At 38.2% G+C, this 22,344-nt stretch overlaps 1 protein-coding gene across 12 annotated transcripts in view; it reads left to right on the forward strand.

Moving 5' to 3' along the window:
• The window catches only part of ABI3BP (ABI family member 3 binding protein), a 252,995-nt gene that overhangs the window by 75,198 nt on the left and 155,453 nt on the right, over positions 1-22,344 (forward strand). For all 12 annotated transcript variants that reach the window (XM_082624917.1, XM_082624921.1, XM_082624922.1 and 9 more), the window contains exons 3-4: positions 5,870-5,938; positions 10,130-10,262. In XM_082624917.1, the coding sequence (XP_082481043.1) occupies positions 5,870-5,938; positions 10,130-10,262 (202 nt within the window). The remainder of the gene's footprint in view (positions 1-5,869; positions 5,939-10,129; positions 10,263-22,344) is intronic.

The raw sequence follows: 22,344 nt of genomic DNA on the forward strand, positions 1-22,344 counted from the left end.
TCTGTACGTTGTGATTTCAGGGACAGAGGAAAGGAATTAGGAAGGGTGCTAGGCCAAAAGATTCTCCCCATTGGTTACTTGATGCCATGTATATATTTAGTAGAGGACATATGCTTGTCTTTTATGTAATTAAAATAGAACAGATCATGAGTAGGGGCGCTGTATTAATATGAATTCAGTCATGCTAGGTTGTAAATAGTTGCTTTTGTGATCCTCTCTAAGAACAAATGAAAATAAGATTGATGAGGACTACCGCATTTGGTAAAGAGATACCTCAAAGAGGGAAATGGACATGGAAGCTTAAATCTGGGGCCTTCAGGAGCAAGTTTGTTCTAACTCACAGTTCTGGTAAGGCTGGCTTTAGGTGTAAATATTCCAGTAATGCTTCCAATCCACTGCCTCATTTTATATATTCCTACATCCTTGGAGTAAAAGAATATGTAATATGATTGGTTACATCATTCTTTGTTTATTTTCCTAATCTATGTCTCAGGCACTCAATAAAAATGCTGAAGCAGGTTACAAAATAAATTCCTAGTGTAACATTTTAAAATATTTAGTAATAAAAGGTACAGAATAATGAGGGTTGAATATTCTGATAAAGCCAGGGAGTTACTCAACAGAAATGTATGCTTAGGGTCCTGCGTGTTTAAAAAACGTGGTTCAGATATTTTACAGTAGGTTTTATCATATTGAGGAAGTATTCCGTTAAGTCTGTATTAATTAAGAATTGATGTTGAATTTTGTCAAATGCCTTTTCAGCACTTGTGGAAATCGGTGCTTTTTTTTCTCTTTATGTTCCTGGAATAAACTACACTTAGCTGTAATGTACTATTGTATTATGTGCTGCCAGATTCAGCTTGTCAATATATTTTACAGGATTTTTTGCATTGATATTTGTGAGCAAGTATTGTTAAAGAAAAATTATTCAGTGACACTTGTTAAAGATGGTAAGGAAGACTTTACTCAAGGGGGAGGGGGTTCTTGTGACAGGTATAGGGAAAATTGCAGTGGTGTCTTGTAGTGAGGGAGAGAAATTGGGCTCAACTCGAAATATAACGAGGAAAAGTGGGAATTATAGCTAAGGAGCAGAGTAGAAGTGAGTGGATGGGTGGAAAATTACTAAAAGGAAACATCAGGGGTCAGGGAGGATTCTGGCGAAACTGACCTAACAGGGTTCTTGATGAAGGCAGGCCAGGGTGATCAGATATCATCTGTGAGATGGAGGATGATGAGGAACTTGATTGGATACCAAGTGTAATCAAGTATGGAAGATGGGAGATTTTGGCTAAACTGTCTCAGGATTCCTGCTCTAATTGGACAATGCAGAAATGAACACAGAAGCCCAAATGTCAGAGCCTAGTTGAGCAAGAGCTCAGAAGAGCCTGATAAGAGTTTGGTCAAGAGAGAGAATCTTTGTCAGGGTGGTGTGTAATTTTCTTTTTTAGTGAAATTTTTGCATTTTGAAATCTTTGATGCTTGCTTAAAAAAAAAACGGTTTTGAACATTTTCCTTTTAAAATATGTCCTCAGGCCTCTTAGGACACAAAATTCTGCTTTTAAGAAGTCATCATCATGATAGCTAACATTAAATTAGCACTTTCTGTGAATAATCATCTCTGAAACCCCTATGAGCCCAGGTACTATGATTTTTCAATTTTGCACGTGAGGAACTAGGTGCACTGATGTTAAGTATTTTTCCTTGTACTAGCAACTAGCTGAGCAGGATTTGATTGCAGCCTCAAGGGTCCATGCTCTTACCCAGAAATTTAGTCTGTGATGAAACCAAACTGTTAAAAAGATGGCGGGGTAAAGTATATTATTTTGTTTGTTCAGGTCCCTTACCTGATTTCCTTTAGGATCATCCTGGCTTATTTTATGTTTCTTTTGTGGAAACTCACATGGCAGGAAAAGGAAAAAACCTCACTACGACACCATCCTGAAGTAGTGTGGCTTGCAATGCAAATGTCCCCTAACAAAAATGTGAGAATTAGGATTTTTTGAGCAGAATGAGTATGGGAAGATTATTTGTGTTACCAAAAAATCTAAGACTTTATAAAGAATTTCAATAGTAGATTTCCTTAAACAGGAAGCTGTCTGTATCCTCCACCACAGGGCATTCAAAATATGAAGCAAATTAGATTTAATTAGTCTGCAACATTGTCAGGAATGGAAAAATTGTCAAGGTAACTGCATTCTATACATTTTCTTAAAATTTCTTAATAATACACATTCTCTAAATAAAGAAGTAGTTGATTTTGGCATGTGTTGCCAAAATTTCTGATCAGGCTACAGTGTATATATTTCCAGACTGCTACATATCCACAAAGAATTTCATAGTGCAGAACAGAAATAGAAATCTTGTTTCTCAGTTGTTCTATTTTTCCACGTCTGTGTTCCCAACTGAGCGTAAAGACTACCGAAATGCATGAATTTGGAAGTTTTTAATGAGAGTGAGAGCCAGCATATGCACCCAAGTCCCGACATCTGTTCCAATTTGTAATTGGCTGTAACAGCCTATGGTCTATGCAGAACGACTGTGATCATAACAAAAATTACGTTTAAATTGCTCATGTAACCATATGTCTCGGATCATGGCACTATCTTTGGCTTCTATGTGTGTTGTTTTTCTAGTATTTCAGGCCTTTTTTTGTTTTAAACCACTGAGGTATAGTTGAATTAACGTGTATCAAGGAAGGAAATAAAAGGCTAACTCTAAGAGAGTCTGCCACAATGAGAAAAATTTAAGAAAAATGGGATTTAGCTTTGTTTTCTAGAAGTGAGTTCCAGAGACTTATTAAAAGGGCATTTTGGGGACAAGATTAAGAGAGCTACATAATTTGCAGGGCCAAGTGCAAAATAAAAACATAGGGTCCATGGTTCAAAAACCAGGAAAAAATGTCATTAAAGGTACTAAAATATAAAGTTTTTTCCTTTTTTCCACAGTTTCTCAACTTGTCATAGTGCTATTTTATTTGCTATTTAAGGTCATTTAAGTAAAGAAAAATTACGAGTAAATTATTAGCATTTCTTTATATTGTGCAATGCTAGTTTAAAATGCAAATGTAAGACCCTTTAAGTCCTAAGCAGAATCACTAAAATGACACAGTTTGTATTTTGTAATTCATACACGCATACGTACTTTATTCTTGCCGCACTAGTGGAAATGCACAGAACTCAACTTTTTGATACTTGCTCATTTTACTAATACTCTCTGCCTTCCACTTACTCGCAAGTGAGGGAGAACTGAAAACAAAAGGAAGCAGGGGTTTCTCTAGCTTTTCCTTTCCCTCTATGTCCCAATTTTCAGCGTCACTGGCTGGCTAATACAGGAAAGGAACATGAATAAGAAAGGACCTGATAGGATTCTTTGGTCATTTTTGTTTCTTAAAATGCTGTTGCCTTCTTTCTTCATTTGATGCAAGTTCTGGTTCAAATGGAAGTGTGACCACACAAGGCTGTCAGTGTCCCTTCCACAGCCCCTTACTCAGTGGTAGATGTAATATGCTTACCTTATTTGACCTTTGAGTCTTACTGGACTCCCACACGACATGGGCCCTTTGGAATGCTATGCTAATGGGTACCTAGAATGCTATACATGGATGGAAGGAAGTGCAGACAATGCATTATTGTTCCCATCTGCTCTGCTCACACTCATGCTCCATTATCCCATTGGGCAGCCCTTATAAAACTGAATTCAAAGATAAAAGGGCTTCCCTGGTGGCGCAGTGGTTGAGAGCCCACCTGCCGATGCAGGGGACACGGGTTCGTGCCCCGGAAGATCCCACATGTGGAGTGGCTGGGCCCGTGAGCCATGGCTGCTGAGCCTGCACGTCCGGGGCCTGTGCTCTGCAATGGGAGAGGCCACAACAGTGAAAGGCCTGCGTACCGCAAAAAAAAAAAAAAAAAAAAAGTAAAAGTATTAAGAATTTCATGATGGTGACAGCAGGATATTAAACCAAGCATGGGACCCTTCTGAACACAGGGCCCATGTGACTGTACATGTTGCCCATGAGGCTGACCCTGCCTCAGTGACCTCATCTACAAATTGGGATGAGAATAGTTCTTGTCGGGTAAGATTGCCACGAGGAGTAATTAAATTATGAATATAATGTATCCAGCACATAGGAAGTAGTCAATACACAGTAGTTTCTTAATACCTGTATTGCTCTATATCCCAAATAAAATCAGGAAATGGTTATTATATTGTTACTAGAAAACTTGATTTAAGTTGAGCTTTTCCTTATATAAGCTCCACTAAGCAAGATACGCTTTCAAACACATGAGACTGAAACACAGCGAACGCTCCTTTATCTGTATTGTGGTCATTAGACACCAATGCGATCAATGAGCAAAGCTCTGAGGTCAATTCAAGGGGTTACCTGGTTTATCTTTTGCAGTGGTAATTGCTGCAGCAGGTTATAGCAAATAGGGCCGGGTGAGGTGTCCAGGAAAAAGACAAAGGCTTGAGTCATTAAACATGGTTGAAGGCCAGGTTGTCTCTGGCTGAGAATGAGGTCAGCCCCATAAAGCCTTGGGCTTCAAACACATGGATGGGAGATATTTGAAAGAAAACAAGACATGAGCTCTGTCTGAGCAAGTAGGAGTGAACTGCGATTGACTACAGCATCCGGATGAAGCGTGGTGTAGAATGAGTTCCAGGATCCAGAGTTACTGAAGAAATATTGTAGATAATACCCATCAATCAATTGATTAATCCAGTAGAACTGCTTATAAAATGCTATTTTATACACCCAGAGTGTATTTGGCTTATTTATACACTGTGTATACACCCACCATTCCTCTTGAAAACATCAATTTTAAAAACTTTGATAAATTATCAGCCCCTGACTGAGTTAGCACATATTGATTGTCTAAATATCATTTTATTTAAAACCTAAATATTTTAATTTTTATTTATTTTTTTACTGTCCACATTTTAATTTTTAGTTTTTTAGGTTGTTAAAATTAATTGAAGTGTATTTGATTGACAATGTTGTGTTTAATTTCTGCTGTACAGCAAAGTGACTCAGTTATACATACACATATTCTTGTTCATATTCTTTTCCATTATGTTTATCACAGGATATTGAATATAGTTCCCTGTGCTATACAGTAGGACCTTGTCATTACTATTCAATAAGTTTTGATGAATACAGATACCTGTGTACCTTAAAATTGTCAAGATACCAGCCCACAGATTTCCCTCATAAAACCTAAATCTTTTTAAAAGAGATTCTTTATTTTCCATTGGTATAGTTTAGGTGAAAATTATACCAACTTAAATTGTGATTTTGTTTAAAAATTGTTCATGAAAATGATTCATTGGATGTGATAACAGACTGAAATTATGCAAACAGGATAAAAAAATAGGTAGGATGTTATGAATATTCAGATTCCCAAGAAAGTGAGCGATTTCAGATCATTCAGCAGGTGAGACTCTTGTGTCCTGTGCAAGTATGATTTTCCTTCTCTGACTTTGAAGCACCAGACTGACCCTCTGTGAGGAGCAGGATAACAAAAGAAATATGATCTGATTTTTTAAAACATCTCTTTGCAGAGAAAAGGACTGATGAAAATGTGGCATGAAATCTGTGTCTAGCATAATTCTTTTGAGACGTCTCCCCGACTCCTGTCCATGGGGTTTTGAAAATCTGGATTTAATTTTCGTTTGAAAAACTTAATGGCCTGAACTATCCCAAGAAATTTGAACTTTCTGAATTCCTGGGCCCTCTCACCCACTGGTGTTGTGGTTACGATGACTAAAGCGCTGACTAAAGCTGGGAACACTGAGTCAGGAATGGGTTTGCTGTCGTGAACTCTGTTTGTTCACAAAGAATCTTACTGATAAATAATGTTACTGTTTCCAGATGCTGAGCCTAAATATCTGATAGTCGTGCGGCCCGCTCCTCCTCCCAGCCAAAAGAAGTCATGCTCAGGTATTTTTGTTGATTTTTTTTTTAATTAACTTTAAACCATGCCTTTTCATCTCTTTTCTACCCACAAAGACCACGCGGCTTGGGGATGTCTCAGGAATATAGGTTAGAAGATGTACAATGCCCAGCAGACCCCCATCAACACAACCCTGCTTGGGGAGTAGCATAGCCTGGTGGGAGAGGCTCTTGGGGTCTTTTCCAGCCTCACCACATACAAACTGCAGGGATTGAGGCAAATTATTGAACCTCTCTGTGCCTCCATTCTGCCGTATGGTAGGGTCGGCGTGAGGATTAAATGAGTCCACAAATATGCAACACGTAGGACAGGCCTGGCCCAGAGCAAGTGCTCATTTAGAGTTAACTCCTGTTGGCCTGTCTCTATTTTGTAGTGTGTGAACTAAAGCCCGCTCTTGTGCCTTTCAGATTTTTTAGGGCAAAATTTGATGTTTAACCTTTGCTGAAGGAAACTGTTGACATTTCTAAAGCATAACTCATTTACGTGTGTGTTAAATGAGTTGGAACTTGGATTTTATTTACGCCTCTTCCTTCTAAATCTCTTGTATTTAGTCAAACATAGAAAATAGGACTTCTTTCATAAAACAGCAGTGCAACATCCATCTTCCCAGGGCTAGGGAGACTTAAAACAGGAAAGTAGATACCATATGTATAAAAAAGTAGAAACATTTCTGCATGACTAAGGAAGATTAAGATCCTATGTTGTCGGGCTTCCCTGGTGGCGCAGTGGTTGAGAGTCTGCCTGCCGTTGCGGGGGATGCGGGTTCGTGCCCTGGTCCGGGAGGATCCCACATGCCGTGGAGTGGCTGGGCCTGTGAGCCATGGCTGCTGAGCCTGTGTGTCCAGAGCCTGTGCTCTGCAATGGGAGAGGCCACAGCAGTGAGAGGCCCGCGTACTGCCAAAAAAAAAAAAAAAATCCTATGCTGTCCCGGGACTTCCCTGATGGGGCAGTGGTTAAGAATCCGCCCGCCAATGCAGGGGACATGGGTTCGATCTCTGGTCCAGGAAGATCCCACATGCTGCTGAGCAACTAAGCTCGTGCACCACAACTACTGAGCCCACGTGCCGCAACTACTGAAGCCCGCGTGCCTAGAGCCCATGCTCTGCAACAAGAGAAGCCACCACAATGAGAACACTGCATACCACAATGAAGAATAGCCCCCACTCGCCACAACTAGAGAAAGCCCGCACGCAGCAACGAAGACCCAACGCAGCCAAAAAAAAAAAAAAAATCCTATGTTGTCCCAATTTCACTGCTAAAATTTCTTCTCAGATCAAATAAGGAAGCCGTTGCTATTATGAAGGACTGATAGAACTGTAAATATGCTTTTAACATCTGCTGTCACATCTTACTACTCTAGATAAAGTTGATCATAGTGCTCTTCTTTTCTTTTTCATGTTCTAATGTGAACTGTTCTCAAAATAATTATTTCCTAATCATGTTTGTCTTTTACAGTACTCTGGTTGCCACACAGAAAAAAGGATCTTTCTTAAAGGGATGAGAAGGGTTGGGGGAGCGTACAGATATTCACATACACTGAGCAAAGGCGCCCTTTGCAGCTCTGTATTCTGTCTCCTAGGTGTATTAGCCATGCCTGGTTACCAAAAATCAGTTGCCACTATCCCCTCCCCTCCTTCTGTTGGTTTCCTTTTCTTTTTAGAGAAGCAATAAATGGTCAAGTATTTTGAGAAATACAGATCCTTTTCCTTGACCTCTTATATTATCCCAAAGTGCAAGGGAAATTTCAATCAGTACTTACAACTTACTAATGGTAGTTGTCCAGGCAGCTTTCCATATACTTGAAAAGAAATGTACTCTCAATATTTCAAGATTCTATTTCAAATTATTTAACAATAAAGTCAGGAAGCATGAGTATGGTTTTATGGGATTCTGGCTTCATAGTCACTGAACTTTTCCTTAATATGATTATAAAACAAATATACAAAAAGAAGGAAGGTCAAGAGAGTGATTACACCTTAATAGCATTTTATAACTTCATTTCATTTGGGGGCTTCTGTGACACTGGCCTTAGAGATTATTTTTCACTTTGATGACCAACACAGGAAATTGTTTCATCCCACTCAGGATATAATACCCCACCTTTCCTTTCAGGCAACAGATATAATTTTTGTTTTTATAATCTGCATTTAAGAGTGATATAATGAGTCATAGATTAGCTTCCATTCATTTTATATTTGTATCTGCCACATAAATTTTAATTATTTAATCATTTTTAAAGTAAGATCCAAACTTAGTGAAATAATTATTTGATAGTCATGTAAACCTTAGGTTCCTTGGGGAAAGAAAAATATACCTTTTTTCTCTAAGTGGCATTATCTTCATACATTGTGAGCTAAGCCAGTGATATAGTAAAAAGAAAAGTAGATTATAATTCAGGAGACCTGGATTTGAATCTTAACCTTGCTCTCATTGTGACTTTGGACAACCTTGAAACTACTCTGGGCCTTGTTTTTCATCTATAAAATGAGACAGTTGTGAAATCAACGCAGGGGTGGAAAAAGCCTTATCAGAATCACCTCAGGGCTTTTTCAAACTACCTGTGTCCCCCACCCTTATCTCAGATTCTAATCTGCCCTCCTTGGGGGCCAAACTTGAACCCTTTGAATCATAGATAAGGTACTGTTACAGGTGGATCTGGACAAATTTTCAGAGAAGTATAGTTGCATGTTTGCAAGTAATTAAACAATAACCATCTTTGAAAATTATTTAAAATATCTTTTAAAAATTCACCTATGTCACAGTGAAGTAACTTTCCACCACTAGGTTATGTATATTCTTGTTTCAGAGGGCTTTTCTGCTAGAATAACAACTTATACAACTTAAATCTGACAGAAGCAACAGTCATGGCACAATTTTCAAGGGTATTTGGTTCAGATAACCTTAGCTAAGCTCACACAAGGGATACCCTCCTACCCACCTTATAGAGGTCACAGGCCATGTTGCTGTTTGGCTCACACTACAGTAGATGGAGATAAAATTTCTTTTTATAGCAAATATACATAGTATCATGAAATGAAAAAGGGAATTAATGGAAATGCAAAGCATATATGTTTTACATTAGTGCTGCATAGTTTTATTAGGTCCCATTGGATTTTTAATTAATCCTATTAGATTTTACCCTGATTTCTTTTATGAGCCAGTGTTGGTTTCCATGGTTGAAAATCTTCCCTCCTCTTTTTCACTCTCCTCCCATGCCTGCAATTTCAAATATTTTTGAAAAAGCAAATGTCTGTGCCCCCCCACCACATACTTGAAAAGAATCTAGAGTGATATATCAGCATCACTCTTGGCATTGCCCCAATCCAGTTAGTCTTGTCAGAATAACTGTGCTTCCTGTATTATTCCTACTCTTCCAGCAGTATTAAAAATGTGTGCACCTTTTCCATTTAGATACTCACTGTAAAAAAAAAAAAAAAGGCTTTACAATGGTCTCACAAGGGATTTTACACTTCCAAATAGTTTTTTTTTTTAAAAAAAGACTATAACCTGCAACCTACATGGTAAGCTTTCTTTTCTAAGGTGTTATTTCACACTAATTCACAGTCCCAGGGGGAAAAAAAGCATAATTTATTTTGTCTGTAAAAGAAAAGTGAGAGTGTGTGTGTGTGTGTGTGTGTATATATATATATATATATGCCTATATGTGTGTGTGTTTATTTCATTGGTAATAGCCAAGACCTCCATATTCATCCCTGACTTTCAAGAAATAAAAACTAGGAATGGATATAGGTTATATGTGTATACACACACACACACACACATAAATCTCAAAAGGGTATTTCATTTGATTCCTGCTTAAATTCATGGGCAAACCATTATTAATATTTGTGCACTATATAAAAAGAAAAGGAACTTAATGCTTTCACATTCTTCATCTCTTGCTAAATTGTCTTTGTCTATTTTACCCAACTCATAAAGGACTTCCCTGGTGGTCCTGTGGCTGAGACTCTGCACTCCAGGGGACCCCGGTTCGATCCCTGGTCAGGGAACTAGGTCCCACATGCCACAACTAAGAGTTCGCATGCCTCAACTAAGGATCCCCCATGCCTCAACTAAGACCCAGCGTGGCCAAATAAATAAATATTTTAAAAATTATTTTTTAAAAAAGAAAATACACTAAATAATAACAGGAATTAACCTGTCCGTTACCTCCACAGGTAAAGCACGATCTCGCAAACCTCTCCAGCTGGTGGTTGGCACTCTGACACCAAGCTCAGTCTTCCTGTCCTGGGGCTTCCTCATCAACCCTCACCATGACTGGACATTGCCAAGTCACTGTCCCAATGACAGGTAGTTCACCATTATGGAAAATTTTGTTTTTCATCTGAAAATTGGCACTTGCTTTCAATAGTATCTGCACATGCTTTAGAAGAATGTGTAAATGGCAGGAGCATCAGTATTTACAGATCAGCTATTAGCTGTAGAGCCTGATCTAGGTGTGAAGGGAATGAAGATACATTAGTCAGGGTCCCTACCCTTCAGGGAGTTATCATCTATCCGAATAGAAAACACATGCAAGTATTTTTTCTTTCTGAAGAAAAAACTAGAAGGGAAAATAAGCCAAATAGCAAGTGGGGTTATCAGTGATAAGTGTAAAAAAAAAAAAATCAGAGGATGAGGTTGAAAGCACTTAGTAGAGACTGTTAAAAGTTGCAAAGCTCCATCTTTGGTTTGAAAAGGATGGATCTTTGATCTGTCAATTGACAAAGTGCTAAGACAGGAGTTCTCTCAGTGTGGTCCCTAAACTAAGCAGCATCAGCCTCAATAAACATCACTTGGGAAATTATCAAAAATGGAAATTCTCAGGTCTCCAGACCTACTGAATCAGAAACTCCACCTAAGCTTAGGGATCACTGGCTTAGAAAACTGGAGGGAGGAACACATGGAGAAATGTAGGTCAAGAAAAAGCACAGTTGGAAATGAAGCTACCATCTTCTTTGGCAGAACAAAATAAGAAAAACCTAAGTTTATTTTTAAATTACTGCCATTCATTCAGCACATGTAGTTGGCATTGTCTGTGTGCTGGGCACTGTATAAATGCTGAACCATGATTCTAAACTGAGTATAAGATGATATTTGCTTTTCATAAATATTTACTACAGTAGCTTCAAAATTTAAAACTTTGCATCTGACAATCAAAAGTTTCAAGCTTCAACCAAGGAGTTTTTATTTTAGAAGACTTTTTTAAATTTTAAGTACTCAAAGTGACTTAAATGTTTAAGATTTGTTTCATTACTTTTTTACATAAAAAACTTTGTTATTGAGGAATAATTTAAACCTAGTAAAATGCACAGATCTTAGGTGTACAATTTAATCAATTACCAAAAAAAGGTGTGTAACCATGTACTGTACACCCCATCATGACATAAAACATTGTCATTACTCCAGAAAGTACTAGAGAGTTGGCCTACTCTAGAATTCCATATAAACAGAATCATAAAGTATGTTCTCTTTTTGCGTCTATCTTATTTATTCAGCATGTTTTTTGAGATTCATTCATGACATTGCAAGTATAAATAGTTCATTCCTTTTTTATTCCTGAGTAGTATTCCATTATGTGAATATTTCAGAATTTATTGATCCATTTTCTTGATGGTGGACACCTGAGTTGTGTCTTGTTTTTGGTTATTTTGAGTATAAATTTTATAAACATTTTTATATAAGACTCTTGTAGATATATCTTTTAATTTCTCTTAGATCAATACCTAAAAGTAGAATTGCTATGTCACAGGGAAGATGTATATTTGATTTTTTTTGGCCTAATTTTTCCATTTAAATTCCCCAAGCAGTATATGGGAGTTCTGGTTGCTCCACATCTGCACCAGTATTTTGTGTCATCAACATTTTTCATTTTAGCTATTCTAGTGTAGTCATATCTCATTACCATTTTATTATGTATTTCCCTTGTACTAAAGGTATCGAAAACTTTTTCATGTACTTTTTTGGCCATATATCTATTTTTTGTCGTGCTTTATTTCTTTTTATTTGTCTTAATTGGACAGAAAAATAAAGAGCTTTAAAATGTTTGTAAGTTCTCAGAAGTACCTTTCATATGACTTTGATTAAGAAGTCTAACTAAGAAAGAAAAAAATTAAATTTTCTTTCACATGTCCATAGCTCTGAAGGAAGAAATTCTTGGAAAAATTATGTAGAAGGTACGCCAAAACTAAATTTTTTGAAAAGTAATTTTGAGCTGTTTCAAAGAATCTGAACTATTCTTTATTTCAACCACTACTAAACCCATAACTTACTTTGTTTGGAAATGGACTCTTGAAAGAACTTTCTTTCTTGTGATAACTTCAGTTTCTATTGGGTTCACAGGGTGCCAGTGCTGAGAAAACAAACACTTAAGGGTTGCTTTCTTTTTCCTTTTTTTAGTCTCTTACTAAGAAAGAAAGAAGGAAAAAAAAAGAAGGGAGGAGAGGGGATGGGCAGGAAGGGTAGAAGGGAAGGAAGGAGACCTGAAACTCTTGTAACAAAACGTAGCTGATTTTAATGGTTACTCAACTTGCTTGATAAATCCATGAGGTTAGGTAACTTGCAAATTCGTATAGCAGGATTTGGATATGATTTCCTCCCCTGTCCTCAAGCCTTTCCTTCAATTTCACTTGGTTCTGCTGACCCCTCCATGAAACAACTTATCTGATGATTGATTCTAATTGATAGAGGTTGCCACAGTTTGACAGCACAAGAAGATAATGAATATGAAGAAGGTAGAGGAACAGTTGCCTGGATAGAGCTAGAATTTTATCCAAGGCAATTGACTTGAAGGTCCCAAGCTACTCAGACAATGTGTACACCTCACCCTCTCATCCCCTTGCCTATACACCCTGGCTCTGCTCTTCTCATCAAATAGATGGAGTCATGCCCATCAAATAGATGGAGTCATACCCATCAAATCACAATATTTAAAATAAATAATTCTACCTAGAATGAAGTTTTTTAAAAGATTCAATAATAACATATCAAGATGCTTGCCAAGTTTCAAACCTGAGTAAGTGGGAGGATCAAAGTATCCTTGGCAGAAATAGGGAATTGTTAGGACATGACTAAAGGGGAAGAATTAAATGGTAATGACAAAAAGAAGCATTTGGAGTACTTGTGAATTTTATTTACCCATCCCTCCTTTCTCCCTAGCTAGAACAGTTAATAAAGAGCTGACATTTGACAAAAAATAATAATCCTTATTTAAAAGCTCTGGAAATACTGTATATATTATAAGCACCCAAATAAACCCACCAGAACAACTCAGTTGGTGTACTTAAATGCAGAATTAGAGAAATCCACCCTCATATGATTATGTAGATGGTATTTTTTAGAATTTAGATTAATCCAGTAGGTTAGAGTAAGCAATAATAGTCATAGGGAATGATTCCTCCTTGAAAATTAGAAGATTAGTACAGCTCAAGTTTTCCTTCAGGAGCATATTCTGACAAAACTGTTGGAATCTGAATGCCCTTGGCTTGCTACAGGAACATCAGCTGATGTCATTTTAATCCATTTAACTCTAATATTTGGCACTATGTGTAAAGTCTCTGGTTTTTTTAAAAACAAAATCATTTCACATTGGTTTGTATAGCATCATTTGGTAATTTGCATATTACTACGCAAATGCAAGTAATTTATTGGAAAGGTTTCTTTACATTATACTTTGACTTTTTTTAAAATTAATTAATTTATTTATTTTGGCTGTGTTCGGTCTTCGTTTCTGTGTGAGGACTTTCTCTAGTTGCGGCGAGCGAGGGCCACTCTTCATTGTGGTGTGTGGGCCTCTCACTGTTGCGGCCTCTCTTGTTGTGGAGCACAAGCTCCAGACACGCAGGCTCAGTTGTTGTGGCTCACGGGCCTAGTTGCTCCACGGCACGTGGGATGTTCCCAGACCAGGGCTCGAACCCGTGTCCCCTGCATTGGCAGGCAGACTCTCAACACTGTGCCACCAGGGAAGCCCCTATACTTTGACTTTTGACTTTATATATCAAAGCTCTCGTGTGGTGAATTTCTAATGAGAAAACCTCTGTTTTCTGTTTTATTTGTTTTAAGCTTGGAAACATTAATGAGTCACTTCATCCTTGGTTGTATGTTTCCATTCCTATTTGCATAGGGTCCATATGGTTCTCCCATGTTTTTAGAGTCTTTTCTGAGTTCACATTCTTTGGAGAGTAGATGTACCTAATTTACAGTTGTTGGTTTTTTTTAATTTATTTATTTACTTTTGGCTGTGTTGGGTCTTCGTTTCTGTGCGAGGGCTTTCTCTAGCTGTGGCAAGCGGGGGCCACTCTTCATTGCGGTGCGCGGCTCTCTCACTATCGCGGCCTCTCCACAGGCTCCAGACGCGCAGGCTAAGTAGTTGTGGCTCACGGGCCTAGCTGCTCAGCGGCATGTGGGATCCTCCCAGACCAGGGCTCGAACCCGTGTCCCCTGCATTAGCAGGCAGACTCTCAACCACTGCGCCACCAGGGAAGCCCTAATTTACAGTTTTTATTCTTAATGGGCTTTGAAAGGAAGAATGTACATGTTTGTCCTCAATATATCTAAGGTCAAAAGAAAGCTTTCCAAATTGACCCAGATGAAGAGTTAAAACCACAATTTATTTCACCATTAATAGCATATTTTTTCCTTCCCATGTTTCCAGCTTGTTAAAGTGTTCAAGATTGCCTTAGTTCTCACTCCTTTGCCAACTTATTAAAGTTTAATGATTCTTTTAGAATTTTCTTTTCACATTTTCTAACACTTTCACATTGTACTTACTTGCTCTTAATGTAGAATGAGGGCCCTCCTTTTTGGCTGGTCCCGGGCTGACTCTTGCCTTTTATTTTTTTCTTTATCCCGAGTTGTTAAGAAGTGAATATTTTTGATGTCTGGAAATTCTCACTTGATTTAGCCCAATGCCTTGTTACCCATTTGTCTTGCCATGTAAATTTTAAGCTCTGTGAGGACAGGGACCATGGGTATCTTAATCCACCATTGTTTCCTCAGTCCCCGGGCCAGCATCTGGCACATAGTAGGCCTTCAGTAAATTTATACTGAATGAATAAACAGTAAAATGTTAGCATTTTCACTTTTATGCCTTACCATTACTTCAAACTTAGAACAAAATTGAACTCATACTTTTCTCTTGAAATATCAGTTCCCACATTACTTTCTGAAGTATCATAATTCTTTCACTCTCCATAATTTGAAACTTCATGAATTTTTAAATTCTTCATTTCCTATAGGTATTGAGGCTCTGAGTTACATTGGTTTTGCCTTTGAGAAGGACCCATATCAGTATCTTTATCTTCTGCTTCTCCATTTCCATGTCAATGATTCCAATCCAGACACTCCGTACCTTACCCTGCATCCTGGGAATAGCATCCTGGCTACTGACTCTGACTCCTTTCGTATCCCAATCCATCCTGGTTTCTGCAATACTGAAGAAAATTTAGGCTATTCACCGTCAGCTCACTGTTTCTTCATCCCAGATTTAGTTTTAACTCTCTTCTGTTCTTACCAAGGAACATGTTTCTGACTTCAGACAGTGCTCATCATCTGGTCACTTCCATATTCTGTAAGTCTTTGCTCTTTTACATTTGCCTCTTTACTGATATTGGTGCCCTGCCTCTTGCTTACAAACATGCTCAAGATTTCCCTACTCCCAAACAACATCTTCTGTTGACTGTGTTATATCTTCTAGGCTACTTTTCAGACTCTTCTCTTAATTCCAAAACTTCTCAGATTAATGTGCTCTCATATCCTTGACTTCTTTACCACACTCACAGTCTTTATTCCCTTTCGCTGGCTTCAGTCCTCTTTTTACCATTCCACTGAAACTTCTCTTGGGGATCATCAATGACCAATTAATTGCTAGATCCAGTAGAGTTTTCTCAGTTCTTATCCTTTTAAACCTCTTTGTGGGAATTTTGGCCATCCTCCCATTCTTGAATTCTTTCTTCCTTTGAAATTTTTATTTCGATTTTCCTCTTACCCTCTTCCTCTTATGTTTTGCTTACTTGTTATCCTGTCTCTCAAATGTGGAATAGAGATATATCCTTGGATGTCCACCTATGTATCCTCCTTATCTCAGCTATAAGCATGTCTTTATCATCTCTGTATAGAACAGTGATTCTCAAACTTTGACGTACTTGCAAATCATGTGGGAGATATTGTTAAAATGTGGATTCTGATTCCACAGTCCTGAGGAAGAGCCTGAGATTGTGCATTTCTAAAACCTCCCAGGAATTTCTGACATTGCTGTTCTACAAGGAATAGCAGGAGTGGTATAAGGATGTAAACCACTTCCAATGCTAAACCTCTGACTTTGACCCAATTTCAAAGTTCTAAGAGTGTATTTTTAGTTGTCTGTGGAATATTTTCATTAGGATGACCAGGTAACAGTGTTCAGCACCTCAAACTCAAACTAAATCAATGTTGTCTATACTACTAAAAAAAACTCCTTTTCCATCTCTTTAACTTCCCTCTTCTCAAGCTTGAAAATTGAGGTTTGACTTTTATTTACACTTCCCTTGGCACCCATATCCCATAAGGAGTCTAGTCTCATCAATTTAACTTTGATCTGTTCCTTTTTTCCCCTTCTTTCTATTCCTTCCATGGTTCACTCCTTTGTTATCTCATATCTGGACTACAGCAAAGTGAGATTCCTCCCTCCAGTTTTTCTCTGATTATTCCACTGCTGATAAATCTAACTTCCTTCATTACTGCTCAACTTTATTTACCTGTTGATTCTGTTGAAGAATCTCCCCCAGGTTCCCACTGGCTGGTAAAAAAAAAAAAAAAAAAAAAAAAAAGTCATAGATTCTCTCCAAGAATCTATCTCAAGGAATCTTCGAGTCATCCTCCTGACATGGGGTTTAAATCTGGCCTACTCTGCTTTCCCTGGATCTGGGTAGGATTTCCTGCTTTAAATCTACCACCGAGGTGGGGTTTACAAGGTAGCCTTTTTACAAATTCAGGCTGCAGGGTGCCATGCCCAGCCACCCTCAGATGTTTTGCTTTTCATCCTGCCTTCTTTAGTCATATGCAAATGTACACCTGCCTCTTTCCCTATTCTGTGAGCTCATTTTTTAATTTATGCCCAGGGTCTTACTTGTCTTCCATCACACATACAATGTAGCATCACATTTTACAACAGTAGTTCTCAACAAATGCATGAATGAATAGGCAAGTGGAATGTCCAAAACTAGCTTTAAAAATCATCTAACTAGTCCAGTCAGCCCTTGAACCTCCTCTGAAACATCTCTCAAACAGACGTCACAGTGAGTATATCCAGGGATGGTACATAGCATGATTGCTCGGGGTATAAATTCTGGTCAGACTGACCTAAGTTCAGACTTCTGCTCTGTTAGCTGAGAGGCCTTGGACAGGTTACTTAAATGCTTTAAGCCTTGATTTTCTCATCTAGGCTTCATGAGAAAGAAAAAAAGAAATTTTCTTCTCATCTGTAAAATGGGAGTAATAACAGTAACATCTCATAGCGTTGTCAGAATTAAATGAGATGACATGTAAATTGTGGCTATGTTCACTGTCATGCAATGAATACTCAAGAAATGATACTTAGGCGTGAGGAGTTTGGGGGCACACGGAAAGAAGTCCAGGCAGCCTGTAGGAACAGAGAGCAGCTCCGAGCTCCCAGCCAGCCGGGAAACAGGACCTCGGAGCCATAGCCAGAAGAAACTGGATTCTGCCAACAGCCTGAATCAGTTTAGAAGCAGGTTCTTCCCAAGAGCCTCCAGTTACCCGACCAGGGATTAAACCTGCACCCTCGGGACTGAAAGCTTAGAGTCTTAACCACAGGACCATCAGGGAATTCCCCAGAATCCCCCACTTCTTACCACCTCCGCCACCCTTGTCCAAGCCACCATCATCTCAGGTTTATCCACTGAGAGGGACTGCAACATCCCAAAGCAAGGAACCCACTTAGCAACTGGATCTCAGATTCTGAGTGCTAAGAAATCTGGCAGAGACCATCTTCATCAAATGAATCAAGTAAACAAAGTTAACATCACAAGGAATGCAACAAATTGAAATTGTGCACCCCCCGATAGGATGCAACAGGAAGAACACAGCATCATTTGCGTGATATTCCTGCCAAAGTGCATCACTTGAGACCTGTGACTTGCACAAGTGACACCTCCAGTCGAAATCCTGTGGGACATATTTCATTTTCCATGTGGATAAGAATTATCAAAGCAAAAACTACACTGGACAGAGTTATAGAGCCGTGTGGCTGACAGGGTCTTGGTGCTCCGGCCGGGTGTCAGGAGCCTCTGAGGTGGGAGAGCCGAGTTCAAGACATTGATCCACCAGAGACCTACTGGCCCCAGGTAATATCAGTCAGTGAGAAATCTCCCAGAGATCTCCATCTCAATGCTAAGACCTAGCTCCACTCAACGACCAGCAAGCTCCATGGCATGCTGGACAAGCCATGCCAAACAACTAGCAAGACAGAAACACAACCCCACCCATTAGCAGAGAGCCTGCCTAAAATCATAGTAAGTTCACAGACACTGCAAAACACACCACCAGACATGGTCCTGCCCACCAGAAAGACAAGATCCAGCCTCATCCACCAGAATACCAGCACTAGTACCCTCCACCAGGAAGCCTACACAACCCACTGAACTAACCTTACCCACTGGGGGTAGACACCAAAAACAACGGGAACTATGAACCTACAGCCTGAGAAAAGGAGACCTCGAATGCAATAAGTTAAGCAAAATGAGAAGACAGAGAAACCACAGCACATGAAGGAGCAAGGTAAAAACCCCCCAAGACCAAACAAATGAAGAGGAAATAGGCAGTCTACCTGAAAAAGAATTCAGAGTAATGATAATCAAAATGATGCAAAATGTTGGAAATAGAATGCAGAAAATACAAGAAACGTTTAATAAGGACCTAGAAGAACTAAAGAGCAAACAAACAATGACAAACAACACAATAAATGAAATTAAAAATTCTCTAGAAGGAATCAATAGCAGAATAACTGAGGCAGAAGAACAGATAAGTGACCTGGAAGGTAAAATGGTGGAAATAACTACCACAGGGAATAATAAAGAAAAAAGAATGAAAAGACTTGAGGACAGTCTCAGAGACCTCTGGGACAACATTAAATGCACCAACTTCGAATTGTAGGGGTGCCAGAAGAAGAAGAGAAAGAGAAAGGGACTAAGAAGATATTTGAAGAGATTATAGTTGAAAACTTCCCTAATATGGAAAAGGAAATAGTCAGGTCCAGGAAGTGCAGAGAGTCCCATACAGGATAAATCCAAGGAGAAACACGCCAAGACACATATTAATCGAACTATCAAAAGTTAAATACAAAGAAAAAATATTGAAAGCATCAAGGGAAAATCAACAATTAACATACAAGGAAATCCCCATAAGGTTAACAGCTGATCTTTCAGCAGAAACTCTGCAAGGAGAAGGGTGTGGCAGGACATATTTAAAGTGATGAAAGGAAAAAACCTACAAGCAAGATTACTCTACCCAGCAAGGATCTCATTCAGATTTGATGGAGAAATTAAAACCTTTAGAGACAAGCAAAAGTTAAGAGAACGCACCACCAAACCAGCTTTACAACAAACCCTAAAGGAACTTCTCTAGGGAGAAAACACAAGAGAAGGAAAAGACCCACAATAACAAACCCAAAACAATTAAGAAAATGGTAATAGGAACATACATATTGATAATTACCTTAAATGTAAATGGATTAAGTGCTCCAAACAAAAGACAGACTGGCTGAATGGATACAAAAACAAGACCTGTATATATGCTGTCTACAAGAGACCCACTTCAGACGTAGGGACACAAAAGACTGAAAGTAGGGGATGGAAAAAGATATTCCATGTGAATGGAAATCAAAAGAAAGCTGGAGTAGCAATTCTCATATCACACAAAATAGACTAAAATAAAAACTTTTACAAGAGACAAAGAAGGACACTACATAATGATCAAGGGATCAACCCAAGAAGAAGATATAACAATTGTAAATATTTATGCACCCAGTATAGGAGCAGTTCAGTACACAATGCACATGCTAACAGCCTTAAAAGGGAAAATTGACAGTAACACAATAATAATAGGGGACTTTAACACCCCACTTTCACCAATGGACAGATCATCCAAAATGAAAATAAGGAAACACAAGCTTTAAATGACACATTAGACAATATGGACTTAATTGATATTTATAGGACATTCCATCCAAAAACAACAGAATACACTTTCTTCTCAAGTGCTCATGGAACCTTCTCCAGGATAGATCATATCTTGGGTCACAAATCAAGCCTTGGTAAATTTAAGAAACTTGAAATCATATTAAGTGTCTTTTATGACCACAACTCTATAAGACTAGATATCAATTACAGGAAAACAACTAAAAAATACAAACACATGGAGGCTATACAATACACTACTAAATAACCAAGAGATCACTGAAGAAATCAAAGAGAAAAGCAAAAAATACCTAGAAACAAATGACAATGAAAACACGACTACCCAAAACCTATGGGATGCAGCAAAAGCAGTTCTAAGAGGGAAGTTTATAGCAATGCAACCCTACCTCAAGAAACAAGAAACATCTCAAATAAACAACCTTACTTTACACTTAAAGCAACTGGAGAAAGAAGAACAAAAAAAAACCAAAGTTAGCAGAAGGAAAGAAATCATAAAGATCAGATCAGAAATAAATGACAAAGAAATGAAGGAAACGATAGCAAAGATCAATAAAACTAAAAGCTGGTTCTTTCAAAAGATAAACAGAATTGGTAAACCATTAGCCACACTCATCAAGAAAAAATGAAGAGGACTCAAATCAACAGAATTAGAAATGAAAAAGGAGAAGTAACAAGTGACACTGCAGAAATACAAAGGATCATGAGCTATTACTACAAGCAACTATATGCCAATAAAATGGACAACCTGGAAGAAATGGATAATTTCTTAAAAAAGCACAACCTTCCAAGACTGAACCAGGAAGAAATAGAAAGTGTAAACAGACAAGTCACAAGCACTGAGATTGAAACTGTGATTTAAAATCTTCCAACAAACAAAAGCCCCTGACTAGATGGCTTCACAGGCGAATTCTATCAAACATTTAGAGAAGGTGTAACACCTATCTTTCTCAAACTCTCCTAAAATACAGCAGAGGGAGGAATATGTCCAAACTCATTATACAAGACCACCATCAACCTGATACCAAAACCAGACAATGATGTCATAAAGAAAGAAAACTACAGGCCAATATCACTAATGAACATAGATGCAAAAATCCTCAACAAAATACTAGCAAACAGAATTCAACCGCACGTTAAAAAGATCATACACCATGATCAAGTGGGGTTTATCCCAGGAATGTAAGGATTCTTCAATATACGCAAATCAATCAATGTGATATACCATATTAACAAATTGAAGGGTAAAAACCATATGATCATCTCAACAGATGCAGAAAAAGCTTTTGACAAAATTCACCACCGATTTATGATAAAAAACGCTCCAGAAAGTGGGCTTAGAGGAAACTCTCAACATAATAAAGGGCATATATGAAAAACCCACAGCCAACATCGTTCTCAGTGGTGAAAATCTGAAACCATTTCCACTCAGATCAGGAGCAAGACAAGGTTGCCTACTCTCACCACTATTATTCAACATAGTATTGGAAGTTTTAGCCACAGCAATAAGAGAAGAAAAAGAAACAAAAGGAATCCAAATCAGAAAAGAAGAGGTAAAACTGTCACTCTTTGCAGATGACATGATGCTATACATAGAGAGTCCTAAAGATGCTACCAGAAAATGAATTTGTTAGAGTAGCAGGATACAAAATTAATGCACAGAAATCTCTTGCATTCCTATACACTAATGATGAAAAATCTGAAAGAGAAATTAAGGAAACACTCCCATTTACCACTGCAACAAAAAGAATAAAATACCTAGGAATAAACCTGCCATGGAGACAAAAGACCTGTATGCAGAAAACTATAAGACCCTGATGAAAGAAATTAAAGATGATACAAACAGATGGAGAGATATACCATGTTCTTGGATTGGAAGAATCAACACTGAAAATGACTCTACTACCCAAAGCAATCTACAGATTCATTGCAATCCCTATCAAACTACCAATGGCATTTTTCACAGAACTAGAACAAAAAATTGCACAATTCATGTGGAAACACAAAAGACCACAAATAACCACAGCAATCTTGAGAAAGAAAAACGGAGCTGGAGTAATCAGGCTCCCAGACTTCAGACTATACTACAAAGCTACAGTAATCAAGACAGGATGGATCTAGCACAAAAACAGAAAGATAGATCAATGGAACAGGATAGAAAGCCCAGAGATAAACCCACACACATACAGTCACCTTATCTTTGA

The sequence above is a fragment of the Mesoplodon mirus genome (genome assembly GCF_964341445.2).
Source record: "Mesoplodon mirus genome assembly, chromosome: 6".
Classification (NCBI taxonomy): Eukaryota; Metazoa; Chordata; class Mammalia; order Artiodactyla; family Ziphiidae; genus Mesoplodon; species Mesoplodon mirus.